The sequence below is a fragment of the Saccopteryx bilineata genome, chromosome 1 (assembly GCF_036850765.1).
Source record: "Saccopteryx bilineata isolate mSacBil1 chromosome 1, mSacBil1_pri_phased_curated, whole genome shotgun sequence".
NCBI classification, from domain to species: domain Eukaryota; kingdom Metazoa; phylum Chordata; class Mammalia; order Chiroptera; family Emballonuridae; genus Saccopteryx; species Saccopteryx bilineata.
In genome coordinates, this window is record NC_089490.1 from 233,756,171 (window position 1) to 233,779,579 (window position 23,409).

The window sequence follows — 23,409 nt, forward strand, 5'->3', positions numbered from 1 at the left end:
CGGTGTTTCTGGGGATGTGATGGCATGTAATGCCCACCTCACCGTCGGCCTCCTCTTTCTTCCGTCGCCACCAGAGGAAATGCGCTTGAGCTCAAACCCAAGATGGGGGTAGTTGGCTCATGCAGATATTTTCATTACATTGCAGGATAACAACTTGCCAGTGCCATTTTGAAAAAGTGTGTCACTCTGTTCTCTGCAACCCTTCCCCAAATCATTTCTCCTCAGTAACTCTCTTCTGTTGATAATGATATTACCCTAGCAGAAAGGATCAGATCGGTCCCAATAGAGAAAGATTATGACTTTATAAAAAAAAATTATAACCCAGTATGGACAGGGTATTAGGGTGTTATTGTGATTGCTTCTATTTAGTTTACCTGGCAATCTGAGACAGTCGTCCCGCTTTATCCAAGTGTGTATGTTTCAAGACCCCTCCCAAGGATGCCTGAAACCACAGGTAGTCCCAAACCTTATATATATATATATATATATATATATATATATATATATATATATATATATGTATACTGTAGTTTTCACACCATAAGAAGTACTTTTTTTCCCCCCAGAAGTGGAGGGGGAAATGCCCGTGCATCTTATGGAGCAAAAAATATGGTATTTTATTAAATATTTTAACACACCATTTGGTTCAGAATATTTTTTTTTCTTATTTTCCTCCTTAAAACCCTGGTGATGTCTTATGGTCAGCTGCGTCTTATGGAGCAAAAAATACAGTATATATTTCCTATGTATACATACCCATGATAAAAGGTTATATACTACATTAAGACAACATATGCGTGAACACCTTTTCAAATATGTAGTTTCTTAGTTTTAATACTTTTTATTTGTTTTCTATTTAGAGCTAAGTGGTATTAAATTAACTCCAGTTGGAAATGTGTATTAGTGAAGTATCTCCCAAGTGAGCTTGAGCACCGCACAACCATTTGGCTAGTCAGAGAGAGCTTAAAATGTGATTTTCCTTGACATAGACTGCTCGGGAGGAAACATTGCCAGTTAAATGAGAAGTTGAAGCTGAAATCTTAAATACATTAGGAATAATTGTGGTCTACTCCACATCTTCTGCTCAGAGTTCATTCAGACATAAAGCTTTTCTGTTTTGTAATACCACAGATGAACCAGTTACTTCACCGTAGTATTAATTTATTAAATATTCAATTATGATAAGAAATACCTACCCAGGCTGCATTCTTTCATTTTATTGATGAATAAAACTTCAGGCCCATAATGCTCAACCCCCCTTACATAGTATAGATTTTTAAATTTCACACCTTTGGGCAATTTTTTATTTTTTTGTAAGAATGTCAGTTTTATGACAACTAAGGCTATGTGAGGACTTGGGAGAGTTTAATAAAAAATTAATTGAATTGTCATAGGAAGGTTAAAGCCAGACAAAATGGAAAATGTTATTTCCCCATAGAAGTTCATGTGTTAAGTTTGCTGTACAATGTGCCTAGCAAACACCTTTGGAAAAATTTAAAAAAAAAAAACCTCAATGAGAGGAGACCTTGACAGTGAGCCCTGTGGTTCTCATTAGAACGGATCCCCCCCACCCAATGACACACCTGGTACCCGGTATCTGCTTTAGGTACAAAGGCCAAACCTCACAAACCTACACTGAGTGCAGAATCAGGCCCATGCATGGCAGCGAGGAGTAATGAGGTGGGTTGCCAGATTGTAATGGCCGGTCACTGAGGAGGTAGCTGGGAAGCTTCTCTTGCCTCCAGCAGGAAACTTGTCATTGTTCCTACATAGGTCACAGTGATTTATCAACTTGAGGATCATCAGACTCCCAGAGCCAAAGACTTTAAATATCCTGCCTTTTTGTGAAAGGTTCTGTCATTTACTCCGTCTTAATAGCCCCTTCTGTTTTGATGGTTAATCTGACATGGCAGTATGTAAACATGCCAGCATATGAAGAGTGTGTTAATTAACTGCCCCTCATGGCCTAGACATACTGATTTATTCATCAGCCTCTTCTCAATCAGGAACTAAGGTAAGGAAGAAGAGTTCCTCTCTTGGATACATGCATTCTCAACCTAGAAGTCTACCCTGATAGGGAAAAAAGGAGCTAATAGACATGCAGCAGACTTGTAGAAAAGCCAAGACATTCTGCGCCATTCATCTGGAAAAACACATTAACATGTCCTGGGCTCAAGCCCTGGGAACAGAGAAGTAAACCAACCACATGTCCTCGGGAATGTCCCCATCTGGCCAAGTCTGCATTGTGATTTTACATCTGATTGAGCAAAAAATGTCACAAGTGAAACATCAGATAATCAGGGCCGTCTCAACCATGGACCATTTCATTTCTCTTACTTAGATGTTTAATGCGCTAGATATTGAGTACCTAAGAGTGTGTGTGGGCTCTGGTTATGCTCTCAATAGATCTAAAAGTGGAACTGAACAATCCCCTTCTCAGACAGTCAAGAGAAAGTTTTTTGAGTATATTCTGCATTTCACTGGGTTTCAGAGAAGATATCTAAGAGGAATGTGACTTTGGCCCTTTAACGATCTCTAGAATAAATTCCTATTATATGACTGATCGTGTTATTTTCATTAATTTGCATCTGGTTCTATTTCTCTACATGGTGAGTCCATCTTTTTACTTCTCTGCCCCTGGTACAGAGCTCGGTGTTTAGTACATGTTCAATAAAAGGTGTGTTGATGAATACAAAGAAAAAATGGCCCTTACTTTGAAGGGTTATTGTTTAATTCAAGAAGAGAAAATTCAAATAAAGACATATAAGTGGCATGCAAGAAGTGGCTTTAAAACACTTTGAAGGTATTAGACACGCATGTAGAACAGCCTTGTGCTGGGTAGAGGGGAAGAAGAACCGTGGACCACCCCCCTTACAGTTCTTCGTCCTTCGGTGTGCTGACTGGGCTTTGTCACACGTGATCATGTGATCCCTGGAGAAGCAGAGGGCCAGCCTCACCACACAAACACTTTCAAGTCTCTCCCTTCCCAATATTTGCGAGTGTCCCACTGGCCACAGACAGTCACATGGCCAAGCTCAGAGTGAGTTTAGGAGATTAGCAAAATGATGTGGACATGGGGAGATTAAAACCAGTGGGACCCTTACTGCCATCCATTCACTGTAGAAGGGAAGAGCTCCCAGCAGCATCGTCTCCTGATTGTTATAGCATGTGCCACTTGTGCAAAAAAGTAAAACTCCAGTATAACTGCATGTGCACACTCACATTCCTATACATCAACATAGATTCAGAAACTATAAAAAAAAAGTGTCAATAGTACTCATATATGTGGTTCTGTATTTTTTTATTTTAATTTCTAATGCTCTTTCAATTTTTAATGTTTTATATTGCATGGGTAGCTTTTTTTTAAGAAGAAGGTCTGGAAGTTAATACAAGAAAATGTGATTATGGGTGATGTCTCGCTTTTTAAGATTAGCAAAATATGTATAAATATATAGAAATATAAAATACGTAAATATATGTACATATATAGATGTATCTGCAAACCTGAGCTTGTGGTGTGCCACTGTCACTAAGCACCTTCTTGGTTTCCTTCCAGACGTCCTGCAGGCATTGGCGAGGAGTCCCTGGTGTTTGTCTGGTCCGAAGGAGCCCTTGAATTCACCGATGCCGCAGACACTCTACGGCCTTTCACTCGCTACGAGTACCAGGTCAGCGCCCAAAACTCCCGGGGCTCTGTGCAGAGCCTATGGGCATCTGCACAGACGCTGGAGGCCCCGCCCCAGGATCTGCAGGCACCCTGGGCTCAGGCCACCAGCGCCCACTCGGTTCTGTTAAACTGGACGAGGCCAGACTCTCCCAACAGTGTTGTCTCCTGGTACCGCGTGTTCTACCGAGAGAGAACAGAGGACCCGACAGTGAGCGTCTCTACCGTGCATGCTTTCACAGTACCGGTGAGTACCGAGAAAACGAGAGATGCTTACATCATCTGGCAGAGATGGAAAGTTCACCTTTTTTACCCAACTTACCATTGTTTTCCCCACTTAGTGGTTAAATACATGAAAATATTTCACATGTGAAAAGATGCAGTATGGTCGATGGGACAAGATGCTGAAATACATATAAGAGATATTGGAAACCAGTTTAAAGACCAGTCACCTCAAGCAAATCAGTGAATCTCTCTTCACCTGGTTTCTAAATCCATTAAATGGGAATATTAAAGGTGTTTCTCTATAACTCATGGGGATAAGGCTCAGATAAAATTAGATTGAAATTTAATTTTATTTTTTCTTAAAGAGCCATTTATAACCCACCTCCTTATCTAGATAGGTATATTGATATAGGTAGATATAGGGATTATGTGAATGAAATAGTCTCACCCATAACAGATAGGTAGAGAAATAGATATCTCTAGCTAGATACAGATATGTGATGTGATTGGCTCTTTGAGGAAGAAGAAAATTAAATTTCTAGATATAGCTCTCTAGCTGTGTAAGTATAGATATGGATATCACATGCACTGTAGCTTATAGGTGATTTTTCTGGGTTGGCTTCCCTCTGGCCTATAACACAACTTAATTCAGCTCACCAGGCATCTCCTGGAGGTCTCTTCATGCCTGGCATGGCCTCACCTTCTACAGGAGCTACAGAAGCAGGAAGGTCCTTGTTTAAGGGCCTTCTCTTGTATCATATTGCAGAAAAAGTCAGAGAAGTGGTGGACTACAACCTGTAACATCTGTCACACCGAGGCCCAGATCCCATACTCAGCCACTGCTTGCTATAACCACAGTGCAGGAGGGAACCCTCAGACCAGAAGTGTTAAGCACAGCACTGCCCTGAGAGGCAGGCAGAAAGCCCTCCCACTGAAGAGACAATAGAGCTCTGTGGTCTTAGGAGTTAAGGATGTATGGTTTTCAAAATGTGCCAAGCCTGACCAGGCGGTGGCACAGTGGATAGAGTGTCGGACTGGGACCCGGAGGACCCAGGTTTGAAACCCTGAGGTCGCCAGCTTGAATGTAGGCTCATCTGGTTTGAGCAAGGCTCACCAGCTTGAGCCCAAGGTCACTGGCTTGAACAAGGGGTCCCTCGGTCTGCTGTAGCCCCCCAGTCAAGGTACATATGAGAAAGCTATCATTGAGAAACTAAGGGGCTGCAACAAACAATTGATGCTTCTCATCTCTCCCTTCCTGTCTGTCTGTCCTTATCAGTCCCTTTCTCTGTCACAAAATAAATAAATAAATAAATAAATAAATAATAAATAAATAAATAAATAAATGTGCCATGATCTTACTAACTCTGGAAACCCCTCACAAATGAGGAAAAAAGAAAAAAGAGAAAAAAGAAAGACCAAACCATGGTTTTATGATCCCAGTTTCAGGGCTCAGTTTCTACCATGGTTCTCTTATAGAGCATAACATTTACCCAAATGAGTAAGTAATACCAGGCAAAAGTATTTTAATGAAACTCCAAGAGACTCCTTGTAAATGGAGACTTTAAAGCACCGAGTTTCATCACAGTCCTATGTTTAATTTTTCTGTATGACTCAGAAATAAGCAACATGTGAATAGAAGACATAATATTTTTCAAGTCTTTCTTTTGAATTGGTCCTCTACTTTTTATTTGACATTTAATTATCTTTATATATCAGGATCTCTTATGCCACATCTTCTAAATCCTTCATTAGAAGCGTGAGAGCAGTGTTCTTTAGTGCGGAAAGTCCCTATTAGTCGATATGTGGCCCATCAGCAAATATATTACTCCTCACCATAGCCTTGGAACCCATGTTCTAAATTTCTACCCTGAAAGCGAACACTGAAATGCAAAGTAAAATACTTAACAAGAGTTTTTTGGATGAGACAACTCAAGTTAAATGCATTTTATTGAAGGTGCCAATGCAATGGTCAAACCTCTGACTTTTGAAAATATGGTCAATCAGGGGCCTGAGCATAAACCATTGAAACTCCCAAAACCGTTCTATTGGAATCCCTTGTGAAACAGTATCTAAGTCACCCCTTCCTAGCCGGTTTCATTTGACAGCATAAGATTTGAAAAATATATGAACTCTGTCTTTCTTTAATCTGCTAAGTTCTATTTTTGTTACACTAAAAAAGTTTCTAAAAAAGAAGGCTTGTGCAGCCCTGGCCGGTTGGCTCAGCGGTAGAGCGTCGGCCTAGCGTGCGGAGGACCCGGGTTCGATTCCAGCCAGGGCACATAGGAGAAGCGCCCATTTGCTTCTCCACCCCTCCGCCGCGCCTTCCTCTCTGTCTCTCTCTTCCCCTCCCGCAGCCAAGGCTCCACTGGAGCAAAGATGGCCCGGGCGCTGGGGATGGCTCTGTGGCCTCTGCCCCAGGAGCTAAGAGTGGCTCTGGTCGCAACATGGCGACACCCAGGAGGGTCGCAACATGGCGACGCCCAGGATGGGCAGAGCGTCGCCCCTGGTGGGCGTGCCGGGTGGATCCCGGTCGGGCGCATGCGGGAGTCTGTCTGACTGTCTCTCCCTGTTTCCAGCTTCAGAAAAAAAAAAAAAAAAGAAGGCTTGTAGCCCCAAGTTTTAAGCTCCCCAGGGCCTTTTGTCCAGGGGTCCTCCTGTTAGATCTCCTACTCTAACAGCCTGGTCAGTATTGCTTCTAAGGGTTAATCTTTGCAATCCAAAGAAAATAGCTAGGGTAATGAAGAAACAATAATATTACAGCATACTGTCTTTGAATATGAGAGAGAAAAAGAGAGAGAGTGTGTGTGTTTGCATATGTATGTGTGGGTTTTCAAAGCATCTCCCCAAAATCTGGATTTGGGGCCCTAAGAACCCCAAGAGAAGACTTCATTAGGTTAACCAGGAAAAGTTCTGTTTGAGCTTTGTAAACAATCAAGAACATCTTCCAGAAAATAATTGGGTCAGTCTTCAAACATTCTGGTCAGTGAGTCAAGTTTTCATTGCAGGAGTCCTCTATGACTCTTGATGGATAGCCATCTTTAAAAGAAGCAATCAGAAAAATTACTGCCTTTGAGTTTCATCCTTTTGAACATTCCCAAAAGAATGTGTTCAACCTTTTTGTTGTCGTTGTTGTTAAAGTATCTAAAGGAGGAGGCACTGCCACTTAATTTCACTTCCTCGCCAGACCCCTCCTCCTGTAATTCAGGTCCATCTCTTCCTAGTCGAAACAGCATGACTCTTCTGTGTTAGTACAATGAACCTTCAGGGTCAAGAACAGATTACTGAGAAGTCAATCCAATTTGGCAAATAGCCATTGAGTACTATATTCAATATGCCAATACTCAATTCTACACTCAAGTACATGTATGAAGTCTCCCCTGAGACTAGGTCTTTGGGCAGAGCCGAGACTGGGTCGTCAAGCCTGAGAGGTAGATCATCACTGCAGGGCGTTGGGGTTGACACGTTTCTTTGCTTCTGAGTTTCTGTTGCTCATGTTTTGTCGATTACCTTTTAAATCTTTCTCTGACTGCCTTCCTGGCTCCACTGGCCATCTTCCCTCATTCCTCTACCAGCTAACCATCTTCCCTGTCTCCTTCCATGTCTGTGCAAGCCATAGGATGTCTTCCAAGCTTTCATTTCATAGAGGGCTTTGGCTGAAATCCTCCAAAGCAAAGAAACGGTATTTTCAATTTGAGAGATACAGAATCTGTCCTCACAATTGCAGGGTTCTAGTTCAGTCCACAAGTGCTCTCCTTTAGTCTCTTGTTTACTGGGACCCCATCTCTGCACCGGGGGCCACCAACATGCTGCCAGTAGTTCAGTGTCATCACTAGCTTGTCCCAAAGTGCCCCTACCCAGAGTTGTTCACCGACAGGAGGACGTTGCTGGGAGAGCCACATAAGACAGGTGCAGTGGATGCAGGAGTCCTCCGGCGGTGGCGGTGGATGGAGAGAGAACTGGTGGTGGGGGCCCTCCGTGGGGCTGCAGAGCATCTGTGCTGGCAGGGGCAGGAGCAGCCGCCACAGCAGGAGACTGTGGGCTTGACTGTATCACAGCCTCTCTCCAAAACCCATGAAAAGTTTCATCTTTTGGGCCTGAGCAGCTTCTCCTTAGAGGAAGAGAGGGAGAGATCTAGCTTCCTACAGTCTTTTCGGACCCATGCCCACCACTACTGAAGACAGGCCTTAGCTAGAAGCCCTCGAACCCCCTTCCCAGTTAGGTCTGTGATGAACTGTGCAATGTCAAGATCCGAGACACTGCGTTTAGCCTCCCTTGGCACACACGCACGTGCAAGTTCCACGGTGGTGTTTGCGGAGTACACTCCCGGCGAGCGTGGCCACCCTGCTGCCACCATTACAATCTGTTAGCTTTACTTCCCTGCCACCTGACATGGTGCCCGCAGAAATAACCTGGGATTTAAAGGCGAAGGTGGTTTACCTGTCAGTCTGTGCTCTACGTATATCCCATCTACCGCCCGGGGTCATAAAACATCAAACCGAGCCCAGCTCCTGCATTTGCCCAGCACCCTGGATGGGAGCTGGCTGGGCTTCACCCCATGTGTAGAATCAAGCCTGCAGGGCTGATGGGTAAGCAAATTGTATGGGTCACTAAAAGCTGGTTTTCAGTCTGGAAATAAAATCCAGAATTACAAACTCCAGTCTCTAGATTCTGGTTGCCAAACTCCCTTGCCCAATGTCAAGGAGGAGGTAGGTATTCAAGCTTTCCTTGTGTGGCTGCCTCCAGTTTCCTTACCATTAAATAGGTGTGTGCTTGGGCAGGGGAGGGAAGTGAGATACTTTATCATTGCCATGTTCTGGAGAGTTTTGAGTACACTGGTAAGTTCGTTTTTAATTCTGTTATTATTTAGGCTCCGTATGATGTAAAATATTATTGCTCTTTACAGATGATCTGAAATTAGTTGTAGCTCTTAAAATTGGATGGTACTTAGCCTTTTCTCCCAGATCTACTTCTGAGACAATGTTCTGGGAGATGTAGCTAGCTAAAAAGACTATCTTTCCAAAATGAAGAAGAGATTTGTAATAAAAACAATTAGCATAAATGTCTGATATCATAAATGTCTGAGATTACTTTCACATTTTGTATTATGAGATAACTGTGTCACTCTTTCTTTTCTGTGAAAGAGTGTCCATCTCCCCTTTCATACCAATATCCCCAATTTCTTCATGTTGTTCTCTTGGCTACCCCTAAGATACTGTACTACTTATCTCATGAGGCTGTTGTGAGGGCTAAAGGAATTAACGCATCTGCAAAGGACTAGCAACTGTCAGTGGCCATATAAAGAGGCAGCAAACACTTAGACGTTTTCCTGTCTGGGTTAACAGAGGCTGGAAGAAGTGAGCAAATGTAGGAAAAGGTTACAGTCTGTGTAGGGGACTGATATGGTCAGGAATGCAGCACCTTACGCTGCAGATATGCCAAGCCTTCTTCGCCTAGCAATGGAATGCAGAGCTTGTTTCTCTAAATGCTTTCTGATGCTAGGCTCTTCATTTCCAGGGAATTTCTCAAGTACTGGATTAGGTTTTATTTCTTCTCTTAAGTCGTCTGGAACAAGACTGTGCTTTTCGTCTCTGTGAGGTTTAGTGCTGCCCTCTCCCCTTGGACCTGCCTAGCCCTCTAAGAACCCTGCACAGACTGGTTCCACCAGATGTAGCTGTATCCACCTATTGTGACACTCCTGGGCCCTGCCCACTCCCTGAAATCAGGGATCACATCAGCCAACCATGAGGGCTTTCAGACACACACAGCCCGTATCAAACTGATTCTGCCAAAGTGGCATCTACCTACGTCACTAATGCTCAAGAGAAGACTCTCTGTACAGAGGGACCGTTTGTTGGGAAACTGCCCTCTAACTCAAGTGAATTGTTATCTTCTGGCCTTCACTGAACTGTAAGGAAACCCTTTCAGAACCTCCAAATCCCACAGTGCCCCACTAAAACCATACACGAAAGTAAAACGAACTCGTTCCTACACTAACAGGGCCGGGCAGTAAATTCAGACTATATGGCATGTAGTGGAGCCAGCACGCTGTAAATGGCATGGAAGGGCAGGAGGTGACTGAACCACTGTGCTCTTGTCACAGGGGAAACTAGCCACTACCTGAGACAAGATGGCTGTCCCTGAAGTGCCCCGCTAGAGCCAAGAGATCATATCCTCCGCTCTGCAAGGGCTTCTGGGTGAGCGGGAATCAGACACAGATGACCAATTTTTTTATGGTTCACAGCCGATCAAAGTGAAATTCAGCAGCTGTTCAGGACAAGTGACCACTGTAACGGCTGTAATATAACCTACTAAATAGAGAGGGAATTGCATTAGAGCAAGAGGTTAGCCGTGATTATCGGCAGGTGAGTGCTTTATTGAAGTTGAAAGACCATTAACATTGATAGAGTAATTATTTCAACTTGAAAGTAATTACCTTGATGGGTGATAACTTCTCTAGTGTTCCCAGATTTGATTGGGCCAAACAATTGTGAGCTCCTAAAGCCCAGAAAAATATTACAACAATGCTGTGATTTTTAAATGACTAAAACCACCGTGAGGATATTTTAATTATGCCGAACAGTGAAAAGATTTTTGTCTTACACCAGCTAGTGACCTCTCATGTAGAGAGAGACATTGCTTTTTAATCCAAATGCAATGACCTACATGCAACACCTGTGAATACATATGTGCTAGGTTTGTGGATGAATCTTTTTATCTCGATATAATTTTGGGGGTGAAACATCTTGTTAGGGCTGGAGCCAGTGGTTGCTCAGTTCAGACTGTAGGTACTGTTGATTATCTCTACGACTGACACGCCTCAGAAGAGCAGCTATCTTCTGACTTCATCGCAGAAGATTTCAATCTATATCAATTAAATATTTCAGTAAAATGACATCACAAACTTTAAAATTCTGGATGCCGCCCTGGCCGGTTGGCTCAGCGGTAGAGCGTCGGCCTAGCGTGCGGAGGACCCGGGTTCGATTCCTGGCCAGGGCACATAGGAGAAGCGCCCATTTGCTTCTCCACCCCTCCGCTGCACCTTCCTCTCTGTCTCTCTCTTCCCCTCCCGCAGCTGAGGCTCCATTGGAGCAAAGATGGCCCGGGCGCTGGGGATGGCTCTGTGGCCTCTGCCTCAGGCGCTAGAGTGGCTCTGGTCGCAATATGGCGACCCCCAGGATGGCCAGAGCATCGCCCCCTGGTGGGCAGAGCATCGCCCCTGGTGGGCGTGCCGGGTGGATCCCAGTTGGGCGCATGCGGGAGTCTGTCTGACTGTCTCTCCCTGTTTCCAGCTTCAGAAAAATGAAAAAAAAAAATTAAATAAAATTCTGGATGCCTTGGGCCATGGATCCCAGATTTCAGATTTCATTTAGTCATGCAGTTCACTTGTTGAAATAACTTTTTTGCTTGATGCTATAGCACTTCATCACAAACACACTGTTGTCAGTCAGGGTGTTCCTGTTTGTCCACACTGGACATCAGTAAACAAACAAGAGTGGAAACCCTGGGCTAGTGCTTCTCTGATCTCTCGTGCATATATGAAAATGGTGTATTATTTGCAATTGAGGACCTAGACACATAAAATCTCATGTGATGATCAAGACCAAGAAACAGTGTGGGACTCTTCCATTCATCAGCGTTCACATCTTCCTCTCTTGAGAACCTGTTGTGCCCAGAAGCAACAGCAGATGCAAAGGAGGAAGGAATAGTCTCTTCTCTCTGGGACTGGTGGTGTTCTTAGAGCAAATAAGGAAAGAGACAAATGACAATATAATAAGCAATTATTGAGTCAGGCATAGGCATTGATTGTACTCATAAATATCTCAAAGAACCTCAGAGGACCTTAATTCACAACCCTGATTCCAAACAGAACCACTCACCCCGCAGAACTGCAAACCACTGACTGAGCGAGCACGGCATCATGACTCTTCGTCATGCTGTCAGGAAAGATGAATGTGACATCACCTCCAAGTTCCTGGATTATTCCTCAGACCTTTCTATCATCTTGGCAGGGTTTGATCAGATGATCAGCCAATGAATGACTGGCTTTACGGCAGCACGCCCTGGGAGTCTTTTCTCCTAATCTGCACCTCAGACTCTCCTAAGAACAGAACAGGTTTCCACCTGTTGTCCAAGAGCTAGGAAGGGGTGTTTCCCCAAACAGATCATGGGTTTCCTCCATCTCCTCATCTCTGCTCTGAACTCTTCTCCGTCGATACTGTCACGGAGATTCTCTCTCTCTCAGAGAGAACAAGAGGCTAGAAATCCCAGCCAAGCCAGAACAGATTTGCTAACTGAAAAGCAAGAGGACTGATTTGAATTTGGGAAAAAACAGTCAAGATTTGAGGTGAAACCATTGGCGAAAGTGATAAGAATTTATGATTTGAATTGTAAGTCCTTCTATTAAGCCAACCAGAGAGTTAAGGAATGTGACCAATCTGACATCACATGAGAGTTGTTAGCACGGAAGGCTCACCATGTGTCATATGCGGTTGGGCTAAAGATTGCATTAAGGAGCCCCTCAGGTCCTCTGAATTTAAAATAAGCGTAGTAACTCATTTTTAAACATTTTTCTATGATACTTGGATTATTAAATACTCACATTACTAAATCAGAGAGTTTTAATCCATTCCCCCAAAAAGAAAAAGGTGCATTGTCTACCTCTGAACGATAATGGCCATGTCTAGATAGTAAAATCACAGTATATTTTTAATGGAGGTAAATGTTACTTCTTGACAAGACACAAGTAATGAATTTTATCATATAAAGTCTTATTGGGTGATTATGATCCCAAGTTTTATTTTTTTGCTAAAGCAATTACTAGTGTCATGGCTGGGTACCTGTGCCCATTAGTGGCTGGTTCTCTGTGTGTGTTTTTTTTTAGGATGGTTATTGATCTCTTGCTGAGCTGAGAGTCAGGTTTTATGCCAGATAGCTTGATTAATGGGTTGGTTTCTATGAGTGGATTGAATGGGGATAGAAAGCCCGGGCAGGCTGCTCTGCCAACCCCAAATCCGTCAAGACGCATCGCTCATTATGAAACAGTTATCAAGGATACATGAAAAATTAATTGGGCTCAGTTTGATTCTGAAAAGAATCGGCTTTCTACTTGGCGGGCCCCCCCTCTACTCTTTCCAGATGTTGTGCACCAGCCCCTGGAGGGACAGCAAAGGGAGATGTATTAATACATTGTATTGATTAGATCAAGACCCCTGACAGTTATTTGTAGAGATACCATCTGGCTGCTGTTCCAATTCCTTCACCAAAAACAGGACGTGACATGTTATTAATCTCAACTCTCTAAGTATAGACAGTTGCCTTTTCTGCTAAACTGCATTTTACCATTCCGTGGGAGACAGAGGCAGGCCTGAAGGGTGCAGAAATTAAGGTTATTACACAAATTGAGCCATATGGTCCAAATATTTCAGCAAGAAAATTGCCAGGCAATAAAAATTGCTCCTGCCTTCCTAATGGTGTAAATTACAGTTTAACCACGGCTCTAATGATGTCCTTCTGCCGCGCTTAACTACTGTTACATGAAGGACATTGTTTTAAAAATATAAAAAACAAGTAAATGCCAGCAGCATGTTTTACAATCTGTTAGCGTGTCATTAAGAACACTGTCAGAATTACACAAACAGAATGGCAGGCGACCCAGCATACAAAAGAACTCATAGGGAAGTAGAGACCGCCTTGAAAACTCTCTTTTTCGCCTCCATAATGTCAAGAGCGCCGTCCCCTCTGGAAGTTTTCGAAGAAGAACAGCCCTGTCTGGGTCTCGCTTCTCATGCTCTTGTCCTCGTGGGCCTACATACACCTCGTGTCCCAGGCAGGGGGATAGCTAACCAGTTCTAGATGAAATGGTGGCAGTAGACCCTTTCTCTGTTTCTGTTTTTGGGGGGAGACAGGATAAGACTCCGTGGTCATCTTTAAGAGTGATAAGTAGTATTAAAATGACAATTTCAGTAATCTTTCCGAAGAAACCAAACCTGCTGTGTGGGGCCTGATATTAATAGGAAGCTTATTAAAAAAAAAATCAGCCTGACCTGTGGCGGCGCAGTAGATAAAGCTTCAACCTAGAACGCTGATGTCGCTAGTTCGAAACCCCGGGCTTGCCTGGTCAAGGTACATATAGAAGTTGATGCTTCCTGCTTCTCCCCCTTATCTCTCTATCTCTCCTCTTCTTCTCACCCCCCCCCTCTCCTCTCTGAAAAAATTTGAAAAAATAAAGTCTTTAAAGAAATCATAAACCTTTGAGTGTGGCAGTAAAGACGAATAATATTTGAGGAAGACTACAACCCTTCACATGTTTTTGCACCAATTATTCCAAAACACTTTGACATTTCTTAAGAGATTTTTTCCTTTTTTAAAAAAAGATTTTATTTATTTATTTTAGAGAGGAGAGAGAGAGAGAGAGAAGGGGGAGGAACAGGAAGCATCAACTCCCATATGTGCCTTGACCAGGCAAACGCGGGGTTTCGAACCAGCGATATCAGCATTCTAGGTTGATGCTTTATCCACTGCGCCACCACAGGCCAAGCAACACTTTGACATTTTTAAAAACAGCCATACAGGTCCTAAGATGTGAGGTTGTTCCCTGTGAAATTGTACAATCCCACCAATCTTCCTGGCCTTCCAAGATGTTCAAGACATAGTTCAAGTTAAAAGTCTGCAGCAGGGTTTATTGTAATTTGATATATATGAAATTTGAAGGAAAAACTACTTTTAATCCCCAATATGGAGATTTATCTTTAATTTAAGCACTTTTTTCTCACATCCCCAGAGGGAGAAAGCCTAAGGTATGGTTTGCCCTGTAAAACTTAAAACTTAAAAGAAGAGAGAAGAACAGGAACCAAAAATGGTACTATTTTGCATTCATACATTAATATTCATGAAGAGGAGTTATTATTTGCTCCTAGCACAAAGGCCAAGGAATCCACTAGCTGTTGACTGAGACGTTTTCTGCCTAGAAAGCCCCTCCCCCAGGTCTCTGCGCCCACAGCTGACTTTCTTACTTCCTTCTGGTCTTGATCATGATGTCACCTTCTGTGACTCCAGGTGAGGCTTTACTGGCCTACCTGGATACAGTTTCACATACACACCCAACTCGCGCCACACACACTTTTTATCCCCCTTCCCCGCCTTATTTTTCATTTTAATATCTAACATCATCTAGAAGTATACATTTTTGCTTATTTATCATGTCTATTGTCTCTCTGTAACCAGAATGCAAGCCCCCTAAGGGCAAGGATTTTTACTTACTCTGGTCTCTCTATTCCCAGAGCCTGGACCAATACCACTTTTCAACAGGCTCTGGGAATTGTGTAATAAATAAATACATTATTGATTGGATAAACTCTCTAATGAGCAAGCAACTTGCATTTTATTTCTTGTTCCCATTTATTATTTTATTTTTGATTTTTTTAATTGATTGATTTTAGAGAGAAGGGTATAGAGAAAGATCATAATTGCTTCAGTTTAGTTGTTCATTGCTTGCTTCTTGTATACATTGACTGGACAAGCCTGGGGTTTGAAACCCATGACCTCAGCATTCCAGGTAAATACTCTATCCACTGCGCCACCACAAGTCAGGCTACTTCTTGTTCCCATTGAAACTGTAGTCATAGTCTAGATTTTTTTTCACATTGTTTGTGAGTATCATATATCTAGCCTAAGAGGAGAACTATACATCCGCAGATAATTCATACTGTGGCTGAATCACTTCTACACTCTAATTTCAGTCTCTCAGCAGTTATTTGCTGATAGCTTTCTTGTGTGAGACAGATTTCATACACTTGACACACGTCACCTCATCTCACCTTACTAACCTCTCTGTGAAGTGATTATTGCCTACAGTTTATTCGTGAGGAAACAAAAGCTCAGAGAGGTTAAGTAACTTGCCCAGGGTCGCACAGTTTGTTGCAAAGCTGTGATTCAATTTCAGGTCTCTCTGCTTTAAAATCGGCCCTTTCTGCTACCCAGTGTTGCCCGTTGCATTCTCTGTCTCCGGGAAGCAAGATGCTAGTTACGAAAAGCTAAATATCAGTGAAAGCCACAAAGTAGAGTTCAATACAACAAAGCAAGAGATGCTGTGAAGATTGACATGATTGTCTGATACAAACAGAGAAAATAATTCTAAGAGATTGAAAGAATGAAAAGATCACTTAGACTGAAAAGTTACTGGAAGACTTGGGCATTGCTCTTGCCTTCAACAAGGTTGGGATCCATGCAGAAGCAGAGCAGAGAAGGAGACGTTATCTTTTCCAGACAAAGAAATAGGGGTTTGATTTTTAAATGCCTGAGGGCAAGTCTCTGCTTCAGGAGATGGAGAAGGAAGGTGTTTCCAGCCTTTCCAATAAGTAATCTGACATTAAAACTATTGTATTCTAAATATTCCCATCAGGTGTGTAGCAAAGCTGTCTGGTTTGGCAGCCAGCAGCTCTGGTCTGGGGGGAGGGCAGTAAACATGAATCAGAGACCAGCCCGGCACCGTCTCTCCTGTGCCTTGGCAAGGTTGGGACCGGTGACGCCCCCTCAGACCCTTGTGTCATTTCTGGTCTATGAGGAACTCACTATATACCTAAAATTAGCTCTCTAAATAGTGTGGCATACATTAAACTGTGACTGATTTTCTTCCTTTGTGACCTACCATGTCCCAGAAATATAACAATTAGCTCATCGAGGTTGAGCAGGGTCAGAACCTCAGGAGACCCCATCGACGAGTCCTTTCTGCCCAGAGGTACCTGGTCCTCCTGCCTCATGCCGTGGCATCTTTCCCTGTAACCGAGTGATGATTATTTATTAGTGGAGTATATGCTTGTTATATCCAGGAATTAAAGTTGTTAGGGGCAGTGTGCATCCAGGTCCCCAAGGCTGGATGATCACATCTGTTAGAAATAAATCACTTTTATAAAAAAAAAATTATATTAAGTCTCACAGACGGTCAAGAAATGGAGCGAGGGGAGGGAGGGGCGGATACGGCGAGGACGCTTGATTTTATTGTGAAATAGCGTGTGGTCACTATGTTGTCAGCACATTCCGTCTTTAGACATCAACCCCTCTTTCTCCCTGCTTTGAACCCCAGGTGGCCAATTAACAGTATGGGCTACTTATTCATTACAAACTAGGCAGGATAAATTGAATGGTTGATTAGCTAATAAGAATTTTTAGCAAGAAGTAGAATAAAAAATGATGCATGTAGAGAGACCCCTCAAAAAAACCAAAATCTTTGGGGAATGCTAGGAAAAGTCTGGAGGAATTTTTCCTCTTCAACATATCTGCAGTTTCAACCAGAAGCAAGGAGATTTCATTGGGAGGGTTCTCCATAACAAATCTTCTTCCTACAATATGTCCTCTTTAATTCTCTTGATGTGGTTCTCCATAACAAATCTTCTTTCTACAATATGTCCTCTTTAATTCTCTTGATGTGGTTCCTTAGAGTTTTGTTCCTTCCTAAAGTCAAATGACAGTTTGTATTACTTTGAGCAATTGTTAGTTTCATTAGGCTGTTTCAATGCACCTTTTTACAAGAAGCAATACCGTGTCTACAACCCAGCAAGTGAGAAGTCTGTGAACTCACTTAATCCTGTAAATACTCATTTTTTTTAAATATTAAAGAACTTGAGATTATGTAAGGGCCTATCTGTATAATTAGAATTCTGTGAAAATGTAGGTATTAAACATATTGACTTGGGCATTCTCATTTTGTGGCCTAAAGATTATATACTTTTATAGATGTAACATTTGTTCCTGTGAGTCATGTTTCTCTCTCTCTCTCTCTCTCTCTCTCTCTCTCATTGCAAAACATATCTCAGAAAAGAAAGCTGGAAGAGACTGAGAGGGTTGGAGGGTTTTCTGAGTGATAGCATTGACCCATCCTCATGACTGGAGGATCTGTAGAAATGAATAGAGGTTTCCAGAAATATCAGATTCTGCACCCTTGCCTTCAAAGGTCCAAAAATGTAGTGTCAATTCTCTTTGTGTCCTAACTTTTGAGTGACTAGTAGTTCTAGATCAGAAAATTAAGGGTCTACCCGAGTAGTATCTAAAAGAAACTCAATTCATCGACTGGGTATGCCTTTGAATGCCAAAGATGTCATTTTTAAAGTCACTACCTTGATAGTGAACATTTCTGTTGGAAATGACTTCAGTCCTGTTGTGTGTGTGGTCTCCTGGGTATTTGCATTATTGAGCCCTTAAGCCCAGTGCTCCATTCAGAAAGGCCAAACCCAGATCTTTCCACAAGGAGAGACCCTCTGCTGGATGTGTCTGTGTCCCACGTTACTGCTAAGAGCCAGACACCATGAGGGCACTGACCAAGGGAGCAGTTAAGATGCCCCTCAGCAAAGGTTTTTGGAAAATTCTTGCCTCTTCTCGTGCTAGAACGATTGCAAGTGTGGAAGCAGCCACCATTCACCATCGTTTCCTCTTTATGGGGGTGTCATTGCACCCTGTTGGTGGATACGTCTGAGCCTTTCATGTGTCCCGCTTTGAAAGTACCCAGATGGAGACAATGTGTTCTAGTTTGGATTGGGAAGCCCTCATCTTTCATGCTCTATAGTCGGCCTTGTTATCAGAGAGACGCGAGACAAGCAAAATTCTTCCATTTTTCAGCTCCTCTTCATCTGTTTCTAGTCACCCATGGTGAATGATGCACTTGCACAATTGTTCAGATGACAGTCACCGTGATAACTGAACACCATGTTCCCTGGCTGGGGACCGCCCTATGTACGTAGCTCTCCACGCCCCCAGCATAGCACCTTGCATGGTAACTGATTACTTGCAGTCTTGTAAGTAACATGGGAATAGAAGCAGTGTAAATATTTTATACTTTGCCAAAACCACTTATATTTGTGTTGGTCTTCTTCACTTCAGTATTTTAAAGCTTAACAGAGAATTTAAATAAAACCATTCAGCCTGAGAAAGAGTCAAAGACACTAATAAATACAGTGTTTCTGTAAAGTCATGGTACATTTTTGACCAGTCACAGGAAAGCAACAAAAGATGATAGAAATGTGAAATCTGCACCAAATAAAAGGGAAACCCTCCCAGTTTCTGTAGGATGATGTGGCAGCATGTGTGCATGCGCGGATGACGACATAACACCATTTATACAGCGGAGCAGCCCACGGCCATGCCAGGCAAGATGTCGACGGTACAGAGGAAAGTTCAGTGTGTTCTGTGGCTCGCTAAATTCGAATCCACAACCGAAGTGCAACATGAATATCGGCGCGTTTATAACAAAGCGCCACCACATAGGAATAACATTACTCGGTGGGATAAGCAGTTGAAGGGAACCGGCAGTTTGGTGGAGAAACCCCGTTCTGGTAGGCCATCAGTCAGTGACGAGTCTGTAGAGGCTATACGGGATAGCTACCTAAGGGGCTCTAAAAAATCTGTGCGTGAGCCCACATCGAACTGCACTGAATAGGTATGAAACTGGGAGAGTTTTCCTTTTATTTGGTGATTTCACATTTCTATCGTCTTTTGTTGCTTTCCTGTGACCAGTCAAAAGTGCACCATGACTTTACGGACACACTGTATATGTAACTGGTTAAAATAGCCCAAGTGCATAATAGGTTTAGTATGATTTTGTGTCGTGGACATGATATAGGGCTTTGGTCTCCATCTATATTCCTTGAAGTACCATCTGGGCAATGACCGTCAGTATCATTTTTATCGATATGAGTCAGCACTCCCCACTGGGAAATTAGTCAAGGGGATGAGATTTTTCTTACAAATTATCTTTAAGCATTTGTCTTCCAAAAAGTATTACAGGACTTTTGCTCATTACAAGGCAGTGACCTAAGTGAGTTGCTTGTGTTTTATTTTAGAACTTTATTCATGACAAAGTAATGGTGGAATTTTGTTTTATGTCTTTTTTCAGAGAAGAAAATGATTGTGCTCTGTTTTTCTTCTTAATAATTGCTTTGCTGAGGGAAGAGTGTTACTAGGGGCCAGTTGTCTCCCAACTTTTTAGAACATGCATTCTTAGAAGTAATAACCTTTGGAGAACACAGCCCCATGAAATGCATATTTACTTATTTAGCAATTATAAAATCAGTACTAGTAAAAAAGTTATTTACACTATAAAAAGAGGAATCTTAAAAGGAGTGAATGTGGATACATCATCAATGGACTCTGATTAATCCTGAGCTACTACTAGAGAATTTATTTCTGTAATAGGTCATAAAGCCAGTAATGATCTTTATAACTCCCGCTCTCTTAGCTCTCTAAATGAATTGGGATAATTTGGCTAATGACATCAACCAAACCTTTTCCTGAAGGGTCTGAGTTCTTGCATTCATAAGCTGGAAGTGACATTCCATTAGCCTGGCAAAGTAGGGAAGGGTTTTCCAGGTTCATGCCCCACACTTCCCACCCTCTATAATGTCACATGTACCAGCAACAGCATCCTTACTTATCCTCCCAATCACCCAGCCACTATTCTAATGTGGTAGTCTTTGTTTGTGTGTGTGTGTGTTTTTCCTCCTTGCCTACTGGCATAAGGTAATCCAAATAGCAAGACAATTTTCTGCTTTCAATTCAATGGAAGTATGGAAGCATTTCTCTCCCAAACCTCTAAATCATCAGATTTCAGAGTTGTGGTTACAGTATATAAAACTTTAACAAACTGGTCTGTAATGCTTACTGTGTTCGCAAGATGCCCCCCACCCCCCAGCTCTGCCTTTCTAACTATCTTCCAGGATCTCTGCCTCAGATGTAAAGGTCAAAGTACGAACTAGAAATTCTCTTTGGGTATTATGAGTTTCATATTTGTTTGAATTGCTTAAATCTTGCATTGAATGATATAATCCACTCTTCTATCACATGTATCGAGTGCATTCCTACATGCTGGTACTTAAATGATACTCATCCTGCTCATGCAGTCTTCTCCACAATGATTTCTTAGACATCTACCTTCAGTGCTAGTTTTTCTGAGTTTCACAGTGGTTTCATGAATGCCAGTCTTACATTCCTAATGAGTTATGGTTCCTCAAGTCTAGAACTTGCATGCCCTTACTGCTTGTCTACTTCTAGTACCGTGCTGGAAACAAAGCAGGTGCTGATTAAATATCTGGCAGGGGATTGGACCCTCAGGCCATAAATCGGTCTCCACACTTGCCTCGGTTCAGAGCTTTAAACCAAAGCGTAAACCTGAATCTGAATGCTTGCCCTTTGAAACCAGCAAAGCCCCGTGTTTCCTTAGTTGTGTCTGTTGACAAGGACCTGACTCAGAGCACTTTTCCCGAGTGCCCACTACGTGCCTGACCCATTCAGAAAAGTCATCTGGCTTAATCTGCACAAAAATCCAGGAGAAAGATATTAACAGGAAGCAAGACTCAAAAAAAAGTAGGCAATTTGCCTAAGGTCCCTCTCGTGTGAGTGACAGACAGAACACTGGAACTTGGGTCTTCTGAGTCTCAGTGAGCTGCTTTTTCATTAAAGCATCTGGACCTTCAAAGGTTGCCTCTTGCCCCAGACTTTAAGTTACAGGGATTTTCTTGCACATAGAGAAATGCAAATTAAAACCACAATGAGATATCACCTCACACCAGTCAGAATGGCGCTCATCAATAAAACAACACAGAATAAGTGCTGGCGAGGATGTGGAGAAAAGGGAACCCTCCTGCACTGCTGGTGGGAATGCAGTCTGGTGCAGCCACTGTGGAAAACAGTATGGAAATTCCTCAAGAAATTAAAAATCGAACTTCCTTTTGACCCAGCTATACCACTGTTAGGAATATACCCCAAGAACACCATATCACCAACTGAAAAAAGGAAATGCACCCCCATGTTTATGGCAGCATTGTTCACAATAGCAAAGATCTGGAAATAGCCCAAGTGTCCATCAGAGGATGAGTGGATTAAAAAGCTTTGGTATATATATACTACGGATACTACTCAACCATAAGAAATGATGACATAGGATCTTTTACAACAACATGGATGGGCCTTGATAACATTATACTGAGCGAAAGAAGTAAATCAGAAAAAACTAAGAACCATATGATTCCATACATAGGTGGGACATAAAGATGAGACTCAGAGACATGGACAACAGTGTTGGGGTTACAGGGTGGGGGGAGGAGAGGGAGGGGGTTGGGGGAGGGGAGGGGCACAAAGATCATGGCTTTTCAGCATTTGCCATATTCCCCCTTTAATGTATAGACAGACAGCAAATATTTACTTATGGTGTTTCCACTATAAAGACTGCTGTCTTAGGGACAAATGCTGATGAACTATTTCAGCAGTTCCTCCTTCTTCAAAGACTTATATGTCAACATAGAGCTCCATGTTTCATAGGACATACTCAAGCTCACTCCATGCTCCCTAGAGCTTTATAGCACAAGGGAATGCCCTTTTTTTTTTTCTTTTTGGTTGTATTTTTTCTTTTATTTATTTATTTATTTTTAGTATTTTTTTAAAAAAAATTTACATTTCTTTTGAATGCTGATGAACAGGAGACACCAAATCTTTTTTGCCTGCAAACTACTACCTTCTTTATTAGATCCAGCTAATAACACTGTTTTGTCTTTTTCCAAATAGCTCCAGATATATGGAAAAGATTTATATAGGCGGATGGGGATTCTCAAACCCCTCAGCGAGATCTTCTGAGCATGGCTTTTAAGATACCTAGAGGCAGAAAAAGCCCAATAGAGATCAGGGGAACTACCAGCTTTTAGGATACACCCTTAAAGGCTCCAATGCCCCAAAGGGGTCTCATAGGATGCCATCTGGAGCCTGCTTCAATAGTGGAAAGGAAGGTCATTGAGCTAAAGCCTGCCAGGCTTACATGCCTCTGCTGTGAGGAAACAGGGACACTGGAAGGTAGGCTTCCCCCTCGCTCCTCTAAGGGAGGGTTCAGTCTCTTCCAGCCCTGCTCCAGCCACCTATGATCTAACCTTGCCCAGAATGCTGGGGTTTGCCACTGAAGGCTGAAGGTGCCCAGGGCCGTCGGCCCCATCTACGACACTGTGGACGAGCCTAGGGTATTTCTTCCAAGAAGCAGGTAAACTGATCTCATTTGCACAAGGGCCACTTAACTATGTTTTGCCTGAATAGTCAGGTTTTTTATTCTTCCCTCAAAGATCTCTGTTGTGGGTGTTGATAGTCCTATTTTCTGCTGCTTTGCTTAATATATAGTGTTTCCTTTATCCCTCCTACCTCAATGCCTCACTCATATTTCAGGCTTGGACCTACTCCTAATTTAGAGCTCTCTTTCCCCCTTTTGCCAACTTCTATTATGAATCTACCTTTGCCACCCAGCTTAGTGTATCCCAAGGTTCTCTTTACCATGCCACAGTTGCAGAGCTCCAGGGAAGAGCAACCTGGTCTCATCTCTCCAGGCAGAGGAGAACAGAAGCTCCATATCCACGCATGCTGCAAATGGCTTTTCCAGTCTACCTGAATCATTACCAGCTAGAAGCAGCGGTCATTGGGACTTGGACATGAGCTGCAAAGTATAGAATGGTGACAACAATTCCAGTGCCATGAGGACTTTTCCTGGATGTGGACTTTCC

General features: G+C 42.7%; 1 protein-coding gene across 1 annotated transcript in view; it reads left to right on the forward strand.

Annotated features, from left to right (window-relative positions):
- USH2A (usherin) overlaps positions 1 to 23,409 on the forward strand; it is a 545,087-nt gene that overhangs the window by 469,717 nt on the left and 51,961 nt on the right. The window contains exon 61 of the mRNA XM_066238179.1: positions 3,557 to 3,911. Coding sequence (XP_066094276.1) covers positions 3,557 to 3,911 — 355 coding nt within the window. The remainder of the gene's footprint in view (positions 1 to 3,556; positions 3,912 to 23,409) is intronic.